Source organism: Penicillium digitatum, chromosome 1, assembly GCF_016767815.1.
Source record: "Penicillium digitatum chromosome 1, complete sequence".
Taxonomy (NCBI): Eukaryota; Fungi; Ascomycota; class Eurotiomycetes; order Eurotiales; family Aspergillaceae; genus Penicillium; species Penicillium digitatum.
Genome location: NC_089384.1, coordinates 7,681,233 through 7,702,825, shown reverse-complemented (window position 1 = coordinate 7,702,825; position 21,593 = coordinate 7,681,233). Strand labels below are relative to the sequence as shown.

At 47.5% G+C, this 21,593-nt stretch overlaps 5 protein-coding genes across 5 annotated transcripts; 2 read left to right on the top strand and 3 right to left on the bottom strand.

Annotated features, from left to right (window-relative positions):
- Positions 1-141: 141 nt before the first annotated feature.
- On the bottom strand, positions 142-3,156 carry Pdw03_4996 (DsDNA-dependent ATPase (Rad54b), putative; the record flags this gene model as incomplete). The annotated part of the gene is made up of 2 exons (XM_066100910.1): positions 142-2,824; positions 2,894-3,156. The coding sequence occupies 2 exons, from the start codon at positions 3,154-3,156 to the stop codon at positions 142-144; spliced, it is 2,946 nt and encodes a 981-aa protein (XP_065956310.1).
- A 415-nt stretch (positions 3,157-3,571) lies between these two features.
- On the bottom strand, positions 3,572-5,285 carry Pdw03_4995 (DsDNA-dependent ATPase (Rad54b), putative; the record flags this gene model as incomplete). Its single annotated transcript, XM_014683242.2, has 3 exons — positions 3,572-4,331; positions 4,389-4,964; positions 5,020-5,285. 3 exons carry the CDS (start codon positions 5,283-5,285, stop codon positions 3,572-3,574), a joined length of 1,602 nt encoding a protein of 533 aa, XP_014538728.2.
- Positions 5,286-8,158: 2,873 nt separating this feature from the next.
- Pdw03_4994 (ubiD family decarboxylase) lies at positions 8,159-9,179 on the top strand (the record flags this gene model as incomplete). The annotated part of the gene is made up of 2 exons (XM_014683244.1): positions 8,159-8,307; positions 8,381-9,179. The coding sequence occupies 2 exons, from the start codon at positions 8,159-8,161 to the stop codon at positions 9,177-9,179; spliced, it is 948 nt and encodes a 315-aa protein (XP_014538730.1).
- A 1,104-nt stretch (positions 9,180-10,283) lies between these two features.
- On the bottom strand, positions 10,284-13,082 carry Pdw03_4993 (Heat shock protein Hsp98/Hsp104/ClpA, putative; the record flags this gene model as incomplete). Its single annotated transcript, XM_014683246.1, has 1 exon — positions 10,284-13,082. One exon carries the CDS (start codon positions 13,080-13,082, stop codon positions 10,284-10,286), a length of 2,799 nt encoding a protein of 932 aa, XP_014538732.1.
- Positions 13,083-17,158: 4,076 nt separating this feature from the next.
- On the top strand, positions 17,159-20,260 carry Pdw03_4992 (uncharacterized protein; the record flags this gene model as incomplete). The annotated part of the gene is made up of 1 exon (XM_066100909.1): positions 17,159-20,260. One exon carries the CDS (start codon positions 17,159-17,161, stop codon positions 20,258-20,260), a length of 3,102 nt encoding a protein of 1,033 aa, XP_065956309.1.
- Positions 20,261-21,593: the final 1,333 nt, after the last annotated feature.

Sequence of the window (21,593 nt, the reverse complement as noted above, 5' to 3'; positions counted from 1 at the left end):
TAATGCAATTGTGTCTACTTTCTCTCTTCTTTGGTGCTTGGGGGTGCTTCTAAGGATGCCTTCGAGGAGTGTGTGTACAATATGCCTAGTCTAAATCCATGAACATCGATTACAATACATCATCCCACTGAGCAGAGCTGTCTAACTCCTGATTTCCGCCCCATTGGTCTTTTTAAAAACATATCCTATCAAGTTACACTCATCCTTCAGCATGGAGACCAGCACATCATCATCAATGGCAGCTTCAAGCTCCTCATCTTCAACCTCAGTCCCAGCATTAGAATCGGACTCAGCTGCAAGCGGAGTGGGGTCAATATGCGAGTACTGAGCCAAAGACTGGTGCATCTTATCTTTTTGACTCTTCGCATGGCCTTCTCTCTCTTTCGTACCCTTCTTCCCCTTCCCAGCCATCTTAGAACGATAGGTGCCGTCGCGGATAGACTGCTCTTGTTTCTCTATATCGACTTCAGAAGCTTTAACAAGAGTATGAGGTTTCGGCAGCGACCCATCTGAATCATCATCACCACCCTCATCATCAAAGTCAGAAGGCGGATCCGACAAATCCTCAACCTCAGACCCACTCCCACCATCAACAGTAGCAGGTGTCGCAGGCCCAGACAAAGAAGCCTGAGAATCAGCTTGAACACCCCGTCCACTACACCTACAACCCAACAACTCGTGGGTCTGACATGCTCTATCCTCGTCAAGCCTGAACAAATCCCTCAGCTCAGCAGCAGAGAACTGCGCACCACCATTACTGGTATTCTTCTCCTGCATAACACTATCCGCAAGACCGAGCTTAGTAACCTGTCTCTGCCAGATCTTCTCCTCGAGACTACCCTTGAGCAGAACACGGTAGATACGACAAGGCCGTTTCTGGCCGTCGCGATGAATACGCGCCATTGCCTGGATGTCTGTTGCCGGGTTCCAATCTACATCGAAGAGGATGAGACGGCTCGCGCCGATCAGATTGAGACCTGTGCCGCCAGCTTTTGCGGAGAGCAGGAAGGCGAAGCAGGAACTTGCGGGGAGACGGTTGAAGTCATCAACCAGGCCTTGCCGTTTTTGGGCTGGTGTGCTGCCGTCGAGACGGAGGTATGGGAGGCCCAGGGAGGTGAGAAGGGTGGCAAGGAGGGAGAGGGTTGAGGTATAGTTTGAGACTAGAACTATTTTCTCGTCTGTTTTGTTGCGCATGGTGTCAAGGAGTTGGTCGAGCACGCGGATTTTTGCGCTTGAGGAGGGGGACAGATGGCGGTGGAGGGGTTGGGGGATGGATTCGATGAGGGCACTCATTGTTTCATTGGGTGTGTCATCGTTGTTTTTGGCTGTAAGGAGGGAAGGGCTATTGCTGAGCTTTTTGAGGATTGTGATTAGCTGCAGGGCACTTTCGGCATTTCCCATGGCAGTTTGGAAGATCGGGGAAGTGAGGACGGCTTTGTAGATATTTGCTTGAGGGCGTGTTGGTTTGCAGAAGAGGACGTATTCGGTCTTTGGGGGGAGATATTTGGCCAAGATGTCTGCTGTTCGGCGAAGCATGAATTTGGAGGTGAGTTCTCGCAACTCTTCACCTCTGGACTCTCCTTTCTCGATTTCCTTTCTTGTAGCTTCTGGTTGTCTGCTGCGTACGATTGGAGTTTCGAATTCTCGAATAAAGGATTTGAAATTGCCTAGGATTCCTGGGTTAACAAGGTCCACGGCTGCAAAGAACTCTCTCAGATCGTTTTGGATTGGCGTGCCGGAGAGAATGACTCTCTTCACAGCGCTGAGCGATTGGATCGCTTGACCACTTTTGTTCTGCAATGTCTTGAGCCTGTGGCCTTCGTCTGCGATAATGATATCGACTCCAGAACTATTCGCCAAAGCTTCCTGGACTGTTCTGAGCTTCTCATACCCAACAATCATGATACTATACGCCCTGCCCTTGGTGAAATCCGTAAGACGCTTACTCTTATCATCAAAGACGAAAACTCCAATGCGCTCACTGCCGAGCCACTTGCGAAATTCCTTCCTCCAGTTGTTGATAAGAGTGACAGGACACACAATCAAAGCCTTCTTAATAACAGGCGGGGCTTCAAAGACAGGGTTCTGCTTAAGCAAAGTCCAAAGCAGCGCAATGGTCTGCAAAGTCTTTCCCAAGCCCATATCATCCGCGAGAATGGCACCTTCACCATTAAACGGCCGCATACCCATGACACACTCATACAAGAATTTCACACCCTCACGCTGATGTGGCCGTAAGTTCTTGGCCAAGAGAGGATCAACAACAACATCCACAACCTGCCTCCCCTTGGGCACCGATTTCGGCCGCGGCATAACCAACGCACCAACTGCCTTGGGGTCATGACGTGGGACGACCTTCCCGACAACCTTGGGAGTAACCGTGTTCACAAGCAGCGGCGCTTTATAAGCCGCAAATGCCGCCGGTGCGGCTCCAGGGTTTGCGTTGGGGTTAGTAACTAGAGCTAGTGAACGCTTGAGGGACTTGGTCCGCTCCGCAGCCGTAGGTTTGCGTACTTCTCCCTTCTTTCGGGCAAAAAGGGCTTCTTTTTTCAGTGTAGGCGCCGGGTCTGTTGTGGAGGTAGGTGCTTGCTTTTTGCCTTCCAAGAACTTTCTGCCGGAGATGTATTCCTTTTTTGATATTTCGGAGTCAATTTCAACCTCTTTTCCGGAGATTGACAAGGTTGTTCCCGGCTCGAGGAGGGCTTCGTGCACCTTCCGTCCCATCTCCTTTCCAGCAGTGTCTCGTAGACACACCAGATCTCCACGGGTGGAGAGGATTCCGTCTCCATCCCATGTTTTGTGCTTTTTGGCGCTTGGTTTGCGCCTGTCGGGGTTAGCTGGTTCGGTGTAATTGGCACTCGCCGTGTGAGGGATCAATGTTCTGAGGACCTACCAGAGAACATTGAAGTATCTTTCGTCGGATATATCATCTTTGGTCGATCCACTGGATGGTGAATTTATCACACTGTCTGATCCTCGATTGTTGACTTGTAGGAGTGGCTTTCGACTGGCTATTGGTGTTGATTGCACATCCTTGGGTGCTGGTTCATCTTCGAGGCGGGGCTTTTTGGTAGGGCGATTAATCTCATCGGTGGAGCCGGTGGATAATGTAGCGGGATTCCTAATTAAAGGGGACTTGAAGGGTTTGAAAACCATGGCTGTCTTGGTCTCTTTTCCTTGATCAAGATGGCGTTGGGATGAGGACGCGACATAGGCGCGGAACGCGCAATCACGTGAGACTAAATATCAATTTCGTGCATTAAAGGACATGGTCTACTGCGTAGAATCATGTCACAATTGATTTAGTTTTAAAGACTTTACTGCTAACCCTTGAAGGAAAAGAGTCTATATTAAAAAATTGGTGATTGGACACAAAAAAATGATTTATGCTTTTACAGTAGCTATACATAGAGTCGGGAAAAGCCCAACACAAGGAGAAGTGTGCAAATGGTGTATATAACGTGAAGTCGCATCATGAAAGACGAGCATTTTAAAGCTGACAACGAAGAAATACGCTGTGCCAAGCAACGTTGTAAACGTAGAATGGTTCTTCGAAAATCTCAAAGGAAATTTACCGAGCATCATCAGCCAGGGCCTTGTCAGTTGACGGGACATGCTTCGGGCCAACGTAAGAGCCCTGGTGGATGAACCACCAGATGGCAACGAAGATAGAAAGACCACCGGTCATTAGACTGGCATAGTTCATCGTCGCGGCGCTAGTAGGGATGGCGTAAGGGAAGCAGAAGATAACAGCGAAGACGATGAGGTAGGCACAGGACAGGGAATTGATGACGTAGCCAATTGTGTTGTTCATGAAGAAAAATCCAGGGACGAAGGACGAACGGCGGGTCAAGATGTGAGGGAAGATTGCCATGAAGTAAGAAAGACTGGACAACTGCACGAAGCATCCCACAAAGGCGCTGAAGGCGGTAGACGAGCCAAGGTAGATACACGCTAGCACGGTGATGAGGCCGCAGCAGGCCAGGGTGGCGTTGAAGGGGTTCTTGAACTTGGGGCTGATAGTTCCAAGCCATTGTGAGAACGGAGTGGCGCCGTCGCGAGAAATGGTCCAGAGCGTACGGCCGGCGGTGATGTAGCAGCCGCAGGTAGTGATAAAGGTAGGCAGGAAAGCGACAACTAGGAGACCCACAGAGCCGGCATGAGAGCCAGTAGCTTGGCGGTAGATCTCAGCAAGGGGGAAGAAAGTGCTTGGGTCGGACACCTTGTCGAGGTCGTTTATAGCATAGAAGATTGCGATCATGTAGCAGATACCTGTGACAAAACCGACACCCATCTGGGCTAAGATGGCCTTGGGGATATTTCGGCTCGGCCTGTAATTTCAAGTCAGCATTGATACTATTTGGGAATGGGAAACGAGGAAGACTGACTTCGGGATCTCCTCAGCCAAGTGAGATGAGCAGTCAGGGGTGCCAACACTGTAAGCACCGTTGAGCATACCAGCCACAAAGACGAATCCTTGCTGGGAATAACCGGTTCCATTCTCCCAAGTTGCCCACACAAGATTATCGGTAGCATATCCAGAGCCGGTCACATGAGGCATCACAGCGCACACGATAATGGTAACGAACACGCCGGCAATAATGAAGAACATGCCAAGGTTTCCGATGTGAGGCAGTAAGCGGTTCATGAACAGCACGACGCAGCAGCAAGTCCAAGTGCAAAGGAGCAAGCTGACAAAAACGTTCCATTGTGAGGGCACAAAGTCGGGATGCATCTGTATATACATAGCCACGGTCTGCTGAGCGAGAATCAAAGACATGGATGCGGCACCAAAAATCCAAGCCAGGCAGTTCCACCATCCAGCATAGAATCCACACACGCGACCGTACTTGCTTCCCGCAGTGATAGTTGCCCAGTGGTAGACACCACTGGATGAGGGCATCCCCGATGCCAATTCGGCAATTGATGCGGCGACTAACCAGTAGCAGATAGACACAGCCATGCTGAATAAAGAAGTTAGTTTCAACTTCGTTAGACTAGCAAGGGAGGTCGATATACAATTCATAGATAGTCCCTGCAAGCCCACCATTGCTCAGGGCCACAACGACACTACCACCTTGGGCAATCCATGTGTTTCCAGTGGTCACGGCCACAGCACAAATACTGATGAGGCCAAAGTTGCGCTCTACTTCCTGGCGATGGCCTGAGGCGTTGACTAACTCTCCATCAATTGGGCCATCGTGAGTATAGTCCGGCGAAGGTGTGATTTCCCTCTGAGGGACGTAGCTGACCTCCTTCTCCGGTAAACGATTGATCTCACTCATATTCGACGTATTTTAGGGATTTTCAGAATACTCCTTGACGCATAAATTCCGAAATTCACCTCCCGGGCGTAACGAATGAAGTGGGAAGAATCAAGGTGAACACAGATGCTAAGAAAAAGCAAGCAAAACAAGGCGTACAACGTACATTATCAATGTCACGGCTGAGCCGATCAGATCAGGTTGGCTACAATGAATTCCCTCCGGACTCCACTACATTCTCAATCTTGAGCCAATCAACCTTTACTACAGCACATCATTCGATGGCTAACTGGTTCACTGTGGAGTCGTCCCAGACCTATGATTGGGCCACTTCGGAGGCAAGGGGCATTGCATTGTACTCCGAAAGCTCTAGCAAATAAACGCGGTATAGCTATCTTGCGCTTAACCTAGAAGGGGAGCTTCAACAGAAACCTTGGAAAGAATATTCCATGCCCTAGGGCTTAGTGCCATTGATTTCCTTGATCTTTGACTTCATCTCTACTCCGTACATCTTTCTTATTTGAGATAAGAGATACTTCGAGGCTCTTAGGCGGGTCTAATGACCCCAGACTCGTTAAAAAAAAGATGAAGCCATTCGCCAATACTCTAATTAGATTTCCATCTGTGCCCTCCCCAAAAGGATGCATACTTTACATAAAATTTCAATATGCCTATGTTGTAGTTGAAACCTCCTATATTTTTCATGCAGGTTACGTTACTTCGTACCCACATAGAATATGCGTAGTGTTACTCCGTACACTATTCCAAATTTTCTTCCAAGACCACCCCCCCCCCCCCCTTTTATTTGAACCAAAAAAACTTCGATTTGCCACTGAGACAAGTGATAACTAAAGTACGGTGTACTCCGTGTCTGGTAAACTAAAGCACAAAAGTAGGCTAATTACGAACCCAGGTAAGTCCTCAAGTAGCCCAGACACATGCACTTCCACCTTCCTAATTATGTGGTCAAGTCATACCAAGTGGTACTGGATGTGGGCCTAAACAATCTACGTTTTTCAAGCTAACACGACCGGGGTGTGTCTCACACAGGTCATATGTCGGTATATGGCTAGAGGGTGGCCTTAGATCAGCCTCTGTATCCACTTAAGACCAAAGTCCCAATGTAAAATGTCCAGTACGGAGTAAATGGTGAGTAACTTAATAGGAAACTATCGGACGCAACCCAAGGATTCTTGACCTTGAGCCAAAACCTTTGGAAGTATAAGTATATAGTGCAGCTGAGTGTGGACAACCTTCGATCTAGTGGGCATACAATATAGTGATCTAGTACAACATAGACCGTGTGGTCTATAACAAAATTGATCTTCCGCTTCAATTAACTACTATTAATCCACCAAATTAATTGAGACGTACGTTACTTGGGATGAATTAATTTGGATAAGTCAGGTTCCGACCTAAAATGGATTCTGCCGAAGTCTAGCGAGATAGAACAAAAATTCAATCTGGGTAAAGTCAGTGTACAATGTACGGAGTACCCAACTTCAGCAGCAGTCTTATGTTCCTTCAAGCTGGAGAGTCGATCAGACATAGCATACTTCGAAAAATGGTCCAAACCCTTGCAATCTCAGCCAATTCAGTCCGATATTCTCTTAAATTTTTCAGTCCATATGCAACATGGGGCATCAAGAACTCTCGTCTCTGTAGGTCACGAAAACGATTCAGGAGACTTCCATTCCGAGTAAGGATCCACTTCGTTTCCACCTTCCAAAATGACTTGAGAGGAAAAGGCTCGGACTAGTTGCTGTCTCAAGGGTGTTGTTAGCGCCCCACTCTCTTACGCTTGTTGCTAATGGCAAACTCTGAAGAATCCGAGTGCTCGATCTGGGCGTGGGCTATTTTGAGGGAAGTCTTCAACAAAGTTAGTTACCACGTCTATCATCTACTGCCTGGGATTTGTTTAGAATTTTGGACATTGTGTTGTTGAAAATCGTCGTTGGCAAACCATGGCATGTATTTGCTGATCACCCTCTCGGCTCCTCCACTGTGGGCCTTTCCCCCAGAAAGAGCTCTGTTGCATGGCTATCTTCGCTTGGTGACGGTTTACCATTGGGAATAGACGTAAAAGATCTACGGATGGGCCATGTCCTATTGCCTAGTCAAGCAGGTAGTAATTGAGTTCGTTATGGATCTACATACTATGTTGTGCTCCGTAGCACTAGTACAGTTCTGACGATATAACCGAAAACCAGCCAAATTTGCATATTTCTACTCCAGGCATTAGATGTTCCAGAGCAGAAGGTGAAGTGGACCACTGACCAAAATTGTTCCCAACGTCTTGAAATCAATTTCCCGTACTAATCCTATCCAAGGAAACGCTCGCCATCAAGAGACCCCACTGTCCCATGGTCACTCTCGGTGCTCCATCTTTCAATGATTGGCGTTTTCTTCATCATGCCTAGAGCTTTCTAGTATACTTAGAACCACCCCTATCTTGTGATTATCGGCATATGCAGTGATCGGGACTTGAAAACTATACATAGCTCACAACCCTGCTAGTTTCTCAAGTTGTTTCTCAAATTGTTGGTGTGTCTGCTTACTCTTATTGCTCTCTTGATTCTTGTTAACCTCCTTTTGACCAGGCCCGGGGTAATGTCTGGCTTAGGGGATCGTTATGCAGTGGAGTTCGCTCGTGAATCATGGGCTCTATATTCCGTCGGCGTTCTAGGTGCCATCTTGCGATGGCAAGTATCAGTTGGATCTCCCAATTAACAAACGCCTACTGACCAAGCACTTTTGATAGGGTTGCTCGGGTTCAACGGTTAGGCATTCGAAATCTTCAGTTCGATGACTATTTTATGCTCTTCGCCGTATTTTGGTATACGATACTATGTGTGTCATTAAATAAAGTCGCATCTGGTGGAGGGTCAAACCTTATGACCGAGGATGATAGACTACACTTGACAGATGAAATTATCGCGGAACGGGTGCGTGGTAGCAAATGGGTCTTTGTATCGGAGCATGCCTTTCTTCTTTGCATCTGGAGTTTGAAAGCATGCATGCTGGTGATCTATGCGCGTATCACGTATGTTGAACCTCAACTTAGATCTTGTTCTGTTTTTTTCCTTTCTTTTTTTTTGGCTAACGCCAACCAACAGTGAAGGATTAAAGCAGAAACGCTGGATCAACTATGTCACAATTTACGTTGCACTAGGGTTTGTTGCATCCGAACTGTCGCTCTTCCTACTCTGTCGGCCATTGTCACACTACTGGGCCGTCGTCCCAGCGCCAGAATACCAATGCTCTTCCTACCAATATTACGAAATCGTGCAAGGTTCCATCTCGATCTCTGGCGATGTCTTAATGCTTCTCATCGCCATCCCGATGCTGGTCCAAGTCCGTGTCCCGCTTAAGCAAAAGCTGATTCTGACGATCCTTTTCGGCATGGGAATCTTCGTCATCGTCGCCGCCGTCCTGAACAAGGTCTACTGTCTCGTCCCATCTCTGATTTCCTATATCTACATGAACTGGTACTTTCGCGAAGCAGCCGTCGCCATCATGGTCACCAACCTGCCGCTAATCTGGTCACTTCTCCGTGACGTCTTCCCCATTCTCAAGAGCTGGACCGGAGGATCCAAACGCGGCACCGATCGCTACAAATCCGGAGCCTGGAATAGCCAAGGAAACTCCAATCTGCCTCACTATGGCCCGTCAAGCCTTGTGCGATCGGGAGTCTTTAGCATGCAAGAGTTCGAGGGCACCACCACGATTACCCCAACAAAGGCGACTGCCTCTGATATCCATATCGGCGAAGAGCACGATGCAAGCAGTGATGATGGCTCGGCCCGCGCTTTGCGCATTCGTCAAGATATTACCGTTACGGTGCAGCATGACTCCCAGCCGGAGGACTATGATGCGATCTCTTCGCGGATTACCCGCGCCCGCGAGGAGGTTTAATCGACTCCTCTTGTTTTCGGGGAAACAATTCCTTTTTTTTACGATTCCACGAATTTCCCCAGGGTGGATTGATACTCGGTCCTACACAAATGTCATTTAATTGTGTCTGGACACGCTCACTTCTACACCCTTAAATTTCTCTATAATTTCTCTATAATTTCTCGGAGATGATCGAGATGCCTACCTTTAGATATGGACTTTTCTCTAGAGAATATACACAAGAATTGGCTCAAAATTCAAACTCAAGAATCGCATATGACACTTTGACTTTAATTTCCAATCTCCACTACACCTCTAAAATTCGACTCTGGTCCCAGTAACCTATGCTCAATACCACGCTTTAGTTATTGCCAATTCCCGTCGGTCATGTCTTGTAGAATTTCCAACTCCCGTTTGGTTGTATTGATCAGGAACTTGAATATCTCGAAGGATTTTTTTCGAAGGATTTGAAAGTGTAAATTCTCAAACTGTTTCATTTGACACACCTCAGGAATCAGCCTTTCCTCTGAGTTCAACTGAGTTGCGATATCCTTCCACGGTCTCTAGCATCCATGTATATGGGGTGCGCACCTTCGGGAGCACTCTAAATATGGGGACATATTGCACCATCTTGCTTTTCTAGATGCCGCTTAGACCTCAAATCACATGGTATGGAACAAGTTGAGTAGTGGATGAAAAGGTTGTCATTTACGTAAAGTCTTTCTATGTTACATTTAATGCCCGGGCTATAGATGTAGTGTAGACCTATTTTGGCTACATTTTTCCGAATTCTTTAAACCACAATCAGCCTCGAGTTCGTGATAACTTTTGATAATAACAAGTCTAGGGGTTTGTTTTGCATGGAATTTCGAAGAACAGACTTGTATTAACATGATTACTGCCAAGGCTAATACGATATCGACTCAAGAACTATCTACCCAGTGATTACTGCGCTAGTACATGAAAAGAGAATGCAAAGAGAGGATACCAACGCCGTGCGAGAACATAGAAAAGAAAGCGAGGCCAAGAAACAAAGCCATAAAGACAAATTTGTGTATCATCTCATCGCTGGGTATGTTCAATTCTTTTTTTGGAAATAGGAAACTGTGAGAAAAATTCATCTGTTTAATCGTATAGATCAGGCGAGACGGGGTCATCATCCATCTCAGCATCGAGATCATCCTCATCCATCATGTCGTCATCGCTGTCGTCACTGCTCTCCCCAAGCTCGTGATTAGGCAGGACGTCGATGCGACCTTCGCGCATGACAACTCGGGCGCTCTCGCCATCCTTGATACTTCCGCGCAAAATGAGGACAGCTAGACGGTTGAGGACCTCGCGCTCGATGAGTCGGCCCAGTGGACGAGCACCGTAGGCTGGGGAGTAGCCTGCTGAGCCAAGGTAGTCCTTGACTTCATCCGTGCACTCGATGTTGACATTGCGCTCGTTGTGATCAAGCCGTTTCTGCACCTCGGAGAGACGGAGGTCCACGATCTTGCGGATCTCGCGTCTGGTAAGACGGTTGAAGATAACGGTGCTTGAGATACGGTTGAGGAATTCCGGCAGGAAGTAGTTGCGCAGTGCTTCCATGACCAACTCGCGGGTCTGGGGATCGATTTTACCATCCTTGGCAGTGGGGCGGGCGAGATATTGGGCACCCAGGTTAGAAGTCATGACGACGATGCAGTTCTTTGCGTCAACGATACGGCCCTGGCCGTCAGTGATACGGCCATCATCCATGAGCTGCAGGAGAACAGTAAGGACTTCCTTTGCAGCCTTCTCGACCTCGTCGAATAGCAAGATCGAGAATGGGCGGCGACGCAGGCTCTCGGTAAGTTGGCCACCGGCGTCATGTCCAACGTATCCGGGGGGTGCACCGATCATACGGCTGAGCGAGTGTCGCTCCTGATACTCGGACATGTCGAACCGGATCATTGCCTTTGGATCATCGAAAAGGAATTCAGCAAGCGCTTTTGTGAGCAGGGTCTTACCGGTACCAGAGGGACCGCAGAACAAGAAGCTGGGGGGTGCGTTGGGGTTGCTGAGACCTGAGCGCTGCAAGCGAATAGCGTTGGAGACCGAAACAACGGCATCCTTCTGGCCAACAACAACTTTTCCGAGGTATTTCTCCATGTTGAGCAGCTTGTCCTTTTCGGTGGTCTTGAGTCTCATGACAGGGATACCGGTCCACCGCCCAACGATTTCATTGATCTGGTCAGGACCAACTGCATCGGCAAGAAGGGCTTCACCAGCATCGCCTGACTGAGCGCGTCGTTCAGCATCGGCCTTGGCCCGGTCGGCCTCGAGGCGCTCTATAAGGCTCTTGGTCTCTGGAATGGCGTAGTATTCGAGATCAGCGGCTGTCTGGGTATCGCCTGAACGTTCGGCTTCGTCACGCTTGACCTTGAGAGAGTCAAGCTTGATCTTGGCCTCCTGAACTTGACGGCTGCGTTGCTTTTCACTTTCGTACTTCTCGCGCATGGGCCTGAGCTCCTCGCTAACGTTGGCGGCTTCTTGTTTGGCAGCCTCAAGACGAGTCTTGGAGGCGTCGTCCTGCTCGCGCGAAAGAGCGTGAATTTCAATCTGAAGCTGGCGGGCCTTTCTTTCTAGTGTGTCGAGAGCTTCTGGCTCAGACTCGCGGGTGACTCGGACTGCAGCTGCAGCCTCATCAATCAAGTCGACTGCAGAATCGGGAAGTCGACGAGCTGTCAAGTAGCGAGAGGCGAGAGTGGCGGCAGTAACGATAGCTCCGTCAAGAATGTTGACACCGTGATGAGCTTCATATTTTTCCTTTAGACCACGAAGAATCGAGATGGTCTCTGGGACTGTAGGCTCCTTGACAAGAACCTGCTGGAATCGTCGCTCAAAGGCCTGATCCTTTTCAATATACTTGCGGTATTCAGAGAGAGTGGTGGCACCAATACAATGCAACTGGCCACGAGCCAGCATGGGCTTGAGAAGGTTCGCAGCGTCCATACCACCTTCGCCGCTAGATCCAGCACCCATAAGTAGGTGGATCTCATCGACGAAGAGAACGACGGTATCCTTTGAATCTTCAATCTCCTTGAGAACACCTTTCATACGTTCTTCGAATTCACCGCGGTATTTACTGCCCGCAACCAAAGAGCCGACATCGAGAGAAAGCAAGCGGCACTGAGCTAAGTTGGCGGGAATATCGGCGTTGACAATGCGGCGAGCGAGACCTTCGACAATGGTGGTCTTACCCACACCGGGTTCACCGATGAGCACAGGATTGTTCTTCGTGCGTCGACTAAGAATGCGAATGACGCGACGGATTTCCTCTTCTCGGCCAATGACCGGATCGATCTTGCCCTCCCGGGCCAAGGAAGTCATATCAATAGTGAACTTCTTCAGGTTCTCATTCTCGCCTTCCGCATCGGCGGTCTTGGAGTCGACCCGCTTTGTACCACGAATTTGCTGAATAGCAGTGTCGATCAACTTGAGATTGGGGATGTTGGCATCGCCCAGAGCACGCTGAACCTGTGAATCTTGGCAGACGGACTGGATGAGATGATCAACCGCAACGAAGCTGTCCTTTTGGGTCTTCGATAAATCGGTGGCTGATCGAATGACTTTGGACAGTTGGGGAGAAACACTAGGGTTTTCTGGAGGAGGGTCTTGACTCGGTAGGCGGACCAGTAGCTTCATTAGCGATCGATCGAGGAGCTGAGAGTCGCCATGAGCCCGCTCGACGACCTGACGGAAGAGAGGGGCGGTTGATGAATTATGGGAAGCATGGGCACTAGATGGAGTCTGTTGATCTTCAGACTCATCCGGGGAGGGGTTAAGCAACGCGACTGCCAGGTGAATAGGCATAATCTGGGAATGTGCATATTGCTCACAGAGGCCGCTGGAGTCCAGCAAGGCCTTGTTGGCCCGATCTGTGAACTGAACGCTGTTCATTTTGAACGGAAGAGTTGGGTAATGTCAAAAGTTGTAGATGCTGATGTTCCGAAGTATGGAGTCGTAGTTATGCAAGAGTTGTAATTTAAGAGTAGAAATTAATTGAGTAAGTAGACTTGGAGATTATGTAGCTTGAACCACGACAATGCAAGTTTATATGCTCCAGGCGCGCGGGGTGCCCGAAGCTGCCATCAGGTCCATGTCGTCACTACTGGCTTCCACCGCCTTCCAGAAGTTGCCTGATGTTGCCTGATGTTGCCTGATGTTGCCTGAAATTGCCCAACTGCGCAAGGATCACCCGAATGTACCGGGGAAACTATTGCTCCGGGATAATTATGGATTGCATGAATATCGATACACTCACTCAATGACAATTACATTCTGCTACACACATGTGCCCTAATTTAGTCAATTGCCAACTTATTCCAGAAGGCAACAGGTATCACGGTAGTTGCACAGTCAACTAACGTAATTCCCAAGCGAGCTGGACACCCAAGCGAGCTGGACACCCAAGCGAGCTGGACACCCAAGCGAGCTGGACACCCAAGCGAGCTGGACACCCAAGCGAGCTGGACACCCAAGCGAGCTGGACACCCAAGCGAGCTGGCCACCCCAACCAAAACACGTCCATGAATTAGATCTTAGTTAGTTCAACCACCCACCATGCCACCAATTCGTACTCAATCCTCTCGAAATTCAATAGAGCAGGAGGGTAGGATCTTACTAGCTATCCAGGCTTTTAAAAATCAAGAAATCTCTTCAATTCGTGAAGTGGCGCGCCGTTTTAACGTCCCAAGATCCACCCTTTCTACCCGCCTGAATGGTATACAACACCGCGCGATTTCTCGCGCCAACTCTCATAAATTGACCGATACTGAAGAGGAATCTCTTCAGAAATGGATATTCTCTATGGACGCTCGTGGTTCAGCTCCACGACCTTCATTGGTGCAAGAAATGGCGAATGTTCTACTTTCGCATCGCGGAATCAACCCATCATCTACAGTCGGCAAAAATTGGGTCACTAATTACATTAAACGACATCCCAATCTATCCTCGAGATTCTCCAGACGTTACAATTACGAACGTGCTAGATGTGAAGATCCAAAAATCATTGGTGAATGGTTTACACTTGTTCAAAAAACGATTCTTCAATACGGCATTGACAACGATGACATTTATAACTTCGATGAGACTGGTTTTGCAATGGAATTAACCGCAACTACTAAAGTCACTACGAGATCTGAATACTACGGTCGGCTATCACTTTTACAACCTGGAAATCGCGAATGGGTGACTGCAATTGAATGTACAAATGCTTCAGGTTGGGCACTACCTCCATGCATTATTTTCAAAGGCAAAGTATTCATTGAATCTTGGTTCGACAATCTTCCAAATGATTGGCGCTTTGAAGTCAGTCCTAATGGATGGACCTCTGATGAAATTGGCCTTCGATGGCTTGAAAACTATTCATTCCATCGACTTGTTCACGGACAAAATGTCAACATCGACTTTTGATACTTAACGGACATGGAAGTCATTTGACCCCGAAATTCGATGAACTTTGCGAAAAAAAACAACATAATTCCAATCTGTATGCCTACACATTCATCTCATCTTTTACAGCCACTTGATATTGGTTGTTTTGCGGTATTAAAACGCTCTTACGGTCAACTTGTTGAAAAGAAAATGCGTCTTGGCGTCAACCATATCGACAAACTTGATTTTCTTGAAGCATATCCAGTTGCGCGACTTGAAGCTTTCAAATCAGAAACTATTCAAAAAAAGCTTTGCAGCTGCTGGTTTAGTTCCTCTTTATCCAGATCGAGTGTTATCTAAGCTTAATATTCAACTTCGAACTCCGACTCCCCCATCTAGTCGAGGTAGTGAATGGGAGCCAAAAACACCAACAAATCACATTCAATTATTGAAACAAGCATCCTCAATCAAATCATTACTTCGTCAAAGATCCAGAAGCCTGCCAAGTCCACTCAATTCGGCGATAAACCAGGTTTTGAAAGCTTGCCAAATGACGATGCAATCAGCAGCGATTCTTGAGAAAGAAGTTCACGATCTACGATCGCAAAACGAGAAAAAGAAGCAGAAAAAAACTCGATCTCGAAAGCAGATACCTGCTACAGAGGGCTTATCAGTTCAGGAAGCTACTGCTTTAATTGTGCAACCAGAGGAAGTGATTGAACCTCCCCGCCCCCAGGTCCGCGCGCACAGGAAAGCACCTTTATTACCAAGAACAAGGGCATTACCGAAATGCGGTGCATGTGGAAATCAGGGCCATAGAAGAGATGCATATCCAGATAGACCTAGAATTTAGCTGATTGAATTTGATGGAGTTTTGGTTGAAATAAATGCGTTTAAAATTAATAGGGTGGGTGGGGTGGCCAGCTCGCTTGGGAATTACGTTATTGCAACGTAACCAACCCCAGTACGTACTTGGTTTGATCTTTCAGATTTTCATCATGAATTTTTGCTGACCAAGAAGATCCACCCTTCATATATTCGAAGAGTAACGCAAGACGACTTCCAATTCTTTCTCACTGGGCCCTCGCGAGCTCATCGGTACTATATACCGATCGGTGCGCAATATAGCATATGTCATAGTATAGTTTATGGAAAATTGTTAGAGGGGAAAACACTAAATCAGTATTAGCTATAAATCAACTTCCGTTATAGGGATCACGTACAATACATCCCAGGAAGATATGCATCCATTAGGATAGCGGAGGCAATATGTGATATTATGCCATCATAAGGAATTGTGGCTTTTCCACTTAATCGAAGAAAGTCGATAAGGTGGGAACTAAACGCTCCATCAAGTGGGTTTTGTTGTCTTGTAGCAGCCACAAAGTCAAACTCCCTAAGAGGGGAGAAGCATATTTCTCGTGTAGCTAGGTTAAAGAGGTCACTGAGATGAGTTGCAGAAAACATGAACTTATGCTTTATACGAGTGAATCGAGTGTCATGAAGCTGGCGTGAAATATCTGCGCTATGGGATAGAAAGCGGGCATCGGAAGAAAGCTCGGCTGATGGTAGACGGCAAAAACGGATATCGGAAAATGCCCGAAGGAACTCGGGTTCAGTAGAACGGATATCAAAAAGAAGGTATGTTTCATCAAGTACATCCTGAGTGACACTTTGGGTTGTGGTAGTGGTGACAATAATCACCCTCGGTCGTATAGAGTGTGGGAGAGAAGATGCAGATCCGATGCGCACCCAGTTTGATAGCACATCACGCACACCGTGTAGACCTCCGACATCATCGGCAAATATACAAATCAAGTGAACAAACATGAATAACAAACGGGAAAAAATTATATCTTGTAATGAGTGGTCTTGAGGCAATGAGGTCACAGGCACCACTTGGTCTTGATGACAGCCCCTCGCTCCTGCTATTATTGGTTGTAGCCCTTGCGATACGAGATCACAGTCGGCGAATAGCCGGTGATGTAAGGCATGTAATGTCCGATTGTCAATTCTGATATTGATGGCGTTTTTGCGCAGTGGCCCTTTATAGTTGCTATCACAAAGGGATCGGAGAACAAGATTGTTGGATGCCTCAGGCATCACATGTAGGATAGACCAACTAGATAGTCTTCCTTCCACTCTCACCTTCTCTCTCTCCCCGTCCATCCAATTGAATACTGTTTTACCTGCATACATACTAACATTGTATTTGCATCAGGTTCTGAGCCTCTTCTGCTAGCTGGACCACTAGCAACTCTTTTCTCTGAAGCCATTTTCAACTGGAGACTTTTGACGATCTGACCCCACTGTGGACCCACCTCTGTGTGGGACACAACATTCAGATCCAGCCAATAACATCTAGGAAATCCTTCGAGCCCCGCCGGCAAAAGCTCCGTTTAGCTTTAACATCCAATCATGGCCGACACCGAGACGGACAACGAGGGGGACACCAACCCTCACCCGCTTGATGCACCAACCCATTGGAACCCCAGATCCCGTCCTTTACCAATCCGATCCAATTCACACAGGATGACAGTGATAGTGAAGATGAGGACAACACACCGCCCCATCAGGGACATGGTCTTCCAGCGATTGCAATGACCAAAATCCAGAAAGTTCGGACACTGGGACACAATGACACTGATCCAAGTGGTTGGAAACAGGCACTGGCTTACCAGCCGATCCCATATGCATTGGAATGGTTGTTAGACAGCAACATTCCCAGACCTCACAAGTCGCATACTTCATTCGGAAGATGGAAGTACTGGTCTCGCTTGGTTGCTAGCTGGATGTACAACCAGATCGACGTCACCATACAGAACAAACTACGCAACCTGTCCAAGATGCCTAAATACGCCGATCAACTGTATGACGAACTCATGTCAATGACACAAGGAAGTGATCGGATGCAGACAGCGTTGATCGAGATGCGGAAGTTCGACAAGATGAAACGATCGGACTACAACTCGGCAAGCGAGTACATTGAGGAATACCAGCGACAGTACCACGTGCTAGCTAGATTCAAAGCAGCACCACACCCATCACACAGCTTATCACAAGTTCTTCAAAACCTTGAACTGGAAGTCATGAAAGTACAGTTCATTAGGGAGGAAGTTGCAAGTCTGGAGCCTAAGAAACTCACCCTCGACAAGGTGGAGGAGTACTGGAGAGCACTTCAAGCAGCAGCTGACATGGAAGGTGTCGCTAATTCTACTTACAACAACAATGCCGGCCGAGGCCGAGGCAATGGAAGAGGTGGTCGTGGAGGAAACCGAGGTGGCCGAGGTGGTCACAACAACAACGGTCACAATGACGACAACACCCAATCCAAAAAAGATACCAATGCCGTCGATGATGATACAGCTACTGCTAAAAAGAAGAAGAAGAAGGGTCTTCGCAAGCAGCCTGCCGATGGCAAAGACATTCATGAATACGCAAATGAGATGCGTAATGGCACACAAAAGGATGACAACAACATGTGCTCATTCTGTGGCTTTGGACCACACACTGCGAAGAGATGTGCCTATCTCAGTGAGAACCCTCCAGTTTCGTGGGAACCGTCCGGCAACCTCTGGGCCTATTCAAAGGCAATCCAGAGAGCTCAACGTCAAGATGGACAAAACAATATGGTTGTTGCAGCTGCCAATTCTGTTGATAGGAGGAACGATTGGTTGCTTGACACTGGATCTGACAAGACATTGACGCATGACATCGAAGACTTTCACACATACCAACTGGATCATCCTGACACTGCCTATGCGTACAAAGACTACTCTGGCAATAGAGTTGTCACGCTAGGTCATGGTCAAATCATTGTGAGAACTGCTCTGCCAGGGAGAAATGGTAAGACGCACTCGTTTATGACAACTGGTTACTATACTCAAGGAGGACACGGCAAGCTATTAGGCATGCAAAAGCTTCTTGAAGAGCAAGACATCTCTTATGACACACGTACTAAGTATCTCACAAATGGTGAGGGTGACATTGTGGGGTATGCAGATACATCAGCTGGTGTCCCGTACCTTGTCAGTCCAAAAGACGACGATGACCCCAATGAGGACAAATCTGACATAGATTCCGATTCTGATGATGAAGAAATTGGATTCGTGAACAAAGTGACTGCGTACGAGATCCACCGACGTCTCGGAAATGCTGGAAAAGCACGAATTGCCTCCACATTACAACATGCTGAACAGCTAGGTGATGATGAACAATACGGCTCGGAGCATTTCGACTGTGATGCCTGTTTCCAAGGTAAATCAAAGCTCAAAATTTCTCGTCAACCACAGGCAAGGGTGCAGGATGTGGCATGGAAATTCCACGTAGATACACAACCAATGAAGCCTACCGGACCAAATGGAGAGAACTACTGGTTGCCAGTCGTCGACGATGCATCTCGACTGATCCAGGGAATCATGTTGAAGAACAAAAGTGATGCCTACTATAAGCTTACTGCGTTCTGTGAGAAGATCAAATTGCTCACTGGCAGATACCCAGGCATCTGGCGAATGGATGGTGGCACAGAGTTCAAAGAGTTCATCAAATGGGGTGAGAAGCATGGTATGACTTTCGAGATCACACCACCATACACTGCTGAACCAAATGGCACCGTGGAGCGCTTCGGTGGACATATCAACGACATCCAGAGAACGATGATTATTGATGCAAAGATGACGGAAGAGATGTGGCCGTATGCGACAGACACAGCCATCTACATCTACAACAGACTGATCAATCCGAAAACCAAGATCTCGCCGCTAACACATTGGCGTCAAGAGCTCGAGATTCCAAACGCAGAGCCTTCTTTGAAGCACCTTAAACCATGGGGAACAACTGCATACGTTCATATTCCGAAGCCTAAGAGGATTCAGGCTAGGAAAGCAGCACCCAGAGCATGGAAAGGAAAGCTCGTTGGTTATGAGGGGGACGGTGGTCATGTTTACAAAGTATGGGATCCAGCTACTAGGAAACTAGTGGTATCTCGTGATGTTGGCTTTCCACAACCCGGAGATGACGATAACGATGATACGGGATCAATGCTAGTCAACGGAGTACCTACCGATCCAAAGGACCCAGATGGAGATGACGATGTCGTCGGATTCATGCCTGTCTCACTAACACAAGACGATGAGATCTCGAAGCCAGAGATTAAACAACGACAGATGGTACGTACGCTACCGGTACAGACGCCTACACGATTGACTGTACAGGCACCTGTCACGCCGTCTACAATTCATCTTCCAACAATCTATGGTAGTGCATCTACAATGCCTGAGACACCACAGAAGACAATTGTTCCACCAATGAGACAACGCAAACTCTTTCAAAGTTTTCTTCCTACTGTGGGGGAGGAGCCTATGATGACAGGCGCAAGAATTACTGAGATTACGAACCCTCCTACAGAGAACGTTCCAGATGTCATTAAACAGAAGAAAGAAGACCTTGGGAGGAGACTTCAACAGCTGACTACCCAAGCATCTCAGTTAGCTGAGAGCATGGACGATGTTCGTCGAGATGCTGACAACATTGAGAGATCTGCTAGTAAGGAATCAGATGATTTGACTCCTTCTCCAGAGAGACAGAGAGCAGTTTACGAATACCCGTTCTCGTGTCCAATTCAACAAGCTAGTGTGTCACCTAGTCGTGAGATCATCTCAATTCAATCGTCACCAGACCCTATCTCTCAAGAACGCAGCTGACGGTTTTACAAAAGCATTGGCAAAGGAGCAATTTGAGACTTTTGTTGGTTTGATCGGCATGATTTAAATGCATATTTGAAATGCATGATTTGCAGGATTTTACTATGAAACCCAGAATTCGGGGAGTTTGATGGAACATGGTCTATGAGGGGGATGTTGGATGCCTCAGGCATCACATGTAGGATAGACCAACTAGATAGTCTTCCTTCCACTCTCACCTTCTCTCTCTCCCCGTCCATCCAATTGAATACTGTTTTACCTGCATACATACTATCATTGTATTTGCATCAGTACCAGTCAATATCTAGGACGAGGGCCCAACAGAGATACCCTGTGATTTTTCCGATTAATGAAAATGTACTTTCCGGCTGTCAGCTCCTGAGGGCTGGTTTCGAATTGTTTATGGTCACGTTATTATTTGAGGAACTAGAGCAAGTATGTCATGCTTTAGGATAATGCAGAAAAACAATCACAGTTGATCCCGAGCCTATCACCGGTGCTGTATGCGTAATCTTCGTGAGGGAATCTGTCAGTCGGCCGACAGGTGTTATACTCGAATTATCCGAGAGAGACACGATCAACATATTGCCCTCCGGATTGCCAACTGAACGGTTACTGGGGAAATGCCAAACAGTGTATCCCCATTCCTAACACCAGTTTAGCAACATGAAAAGAGGATGATAAACGCGGTATCCGGTCCGGAATCGCTGGTCCCCTTCTATTTCGTTCTAGGCACTCTACTGATGATCTGCTCAACGACACGCGAACCTAAATTCCATGGTGGCCGCTGAAGACGCTCTTTCGAAATAGACACGAGATTTCCTAATGGATTCTCAGAGAAAACAGGTATCGAAGCCACAAATACTGTAGCACTCGGTACCAGTAGGTAGCGAGCTCTACGTCTCCTTACACGTTGATGGCCCCTCAAAAATCGGCTTGTAAGCTCATTTGTCATTCCGCCCCTGCTTGTTTGGGGTTACATTGGGTTGAGCTAAAAGATTAAACTGTCGTTTCTGCATGCTTTTATCGACTCGCCACGCCGCATCTCTACCATCCAAGTACTCTTGACGAGATCTGTATACAGCGAGCTTTCATCCTCCTGCCATGTCAAAGATACTGGGGCAGTCACATGCCTAAAATGCACAAAATGGACAATAAGATGTCGAAGATGAGGAACAACCACAAGTATCTCTCTTCGCTCGGCGATAGGGAGTATAGTTCCCTGGGATAGACGGTGTCTGTTATAATTTAGGATATGGTTGTCAAATGGGTTCTTCAGGACCTACCTGCTCACCGATATCTTAACCGTGGACTAGAAAAGGGAGGAGCTAAT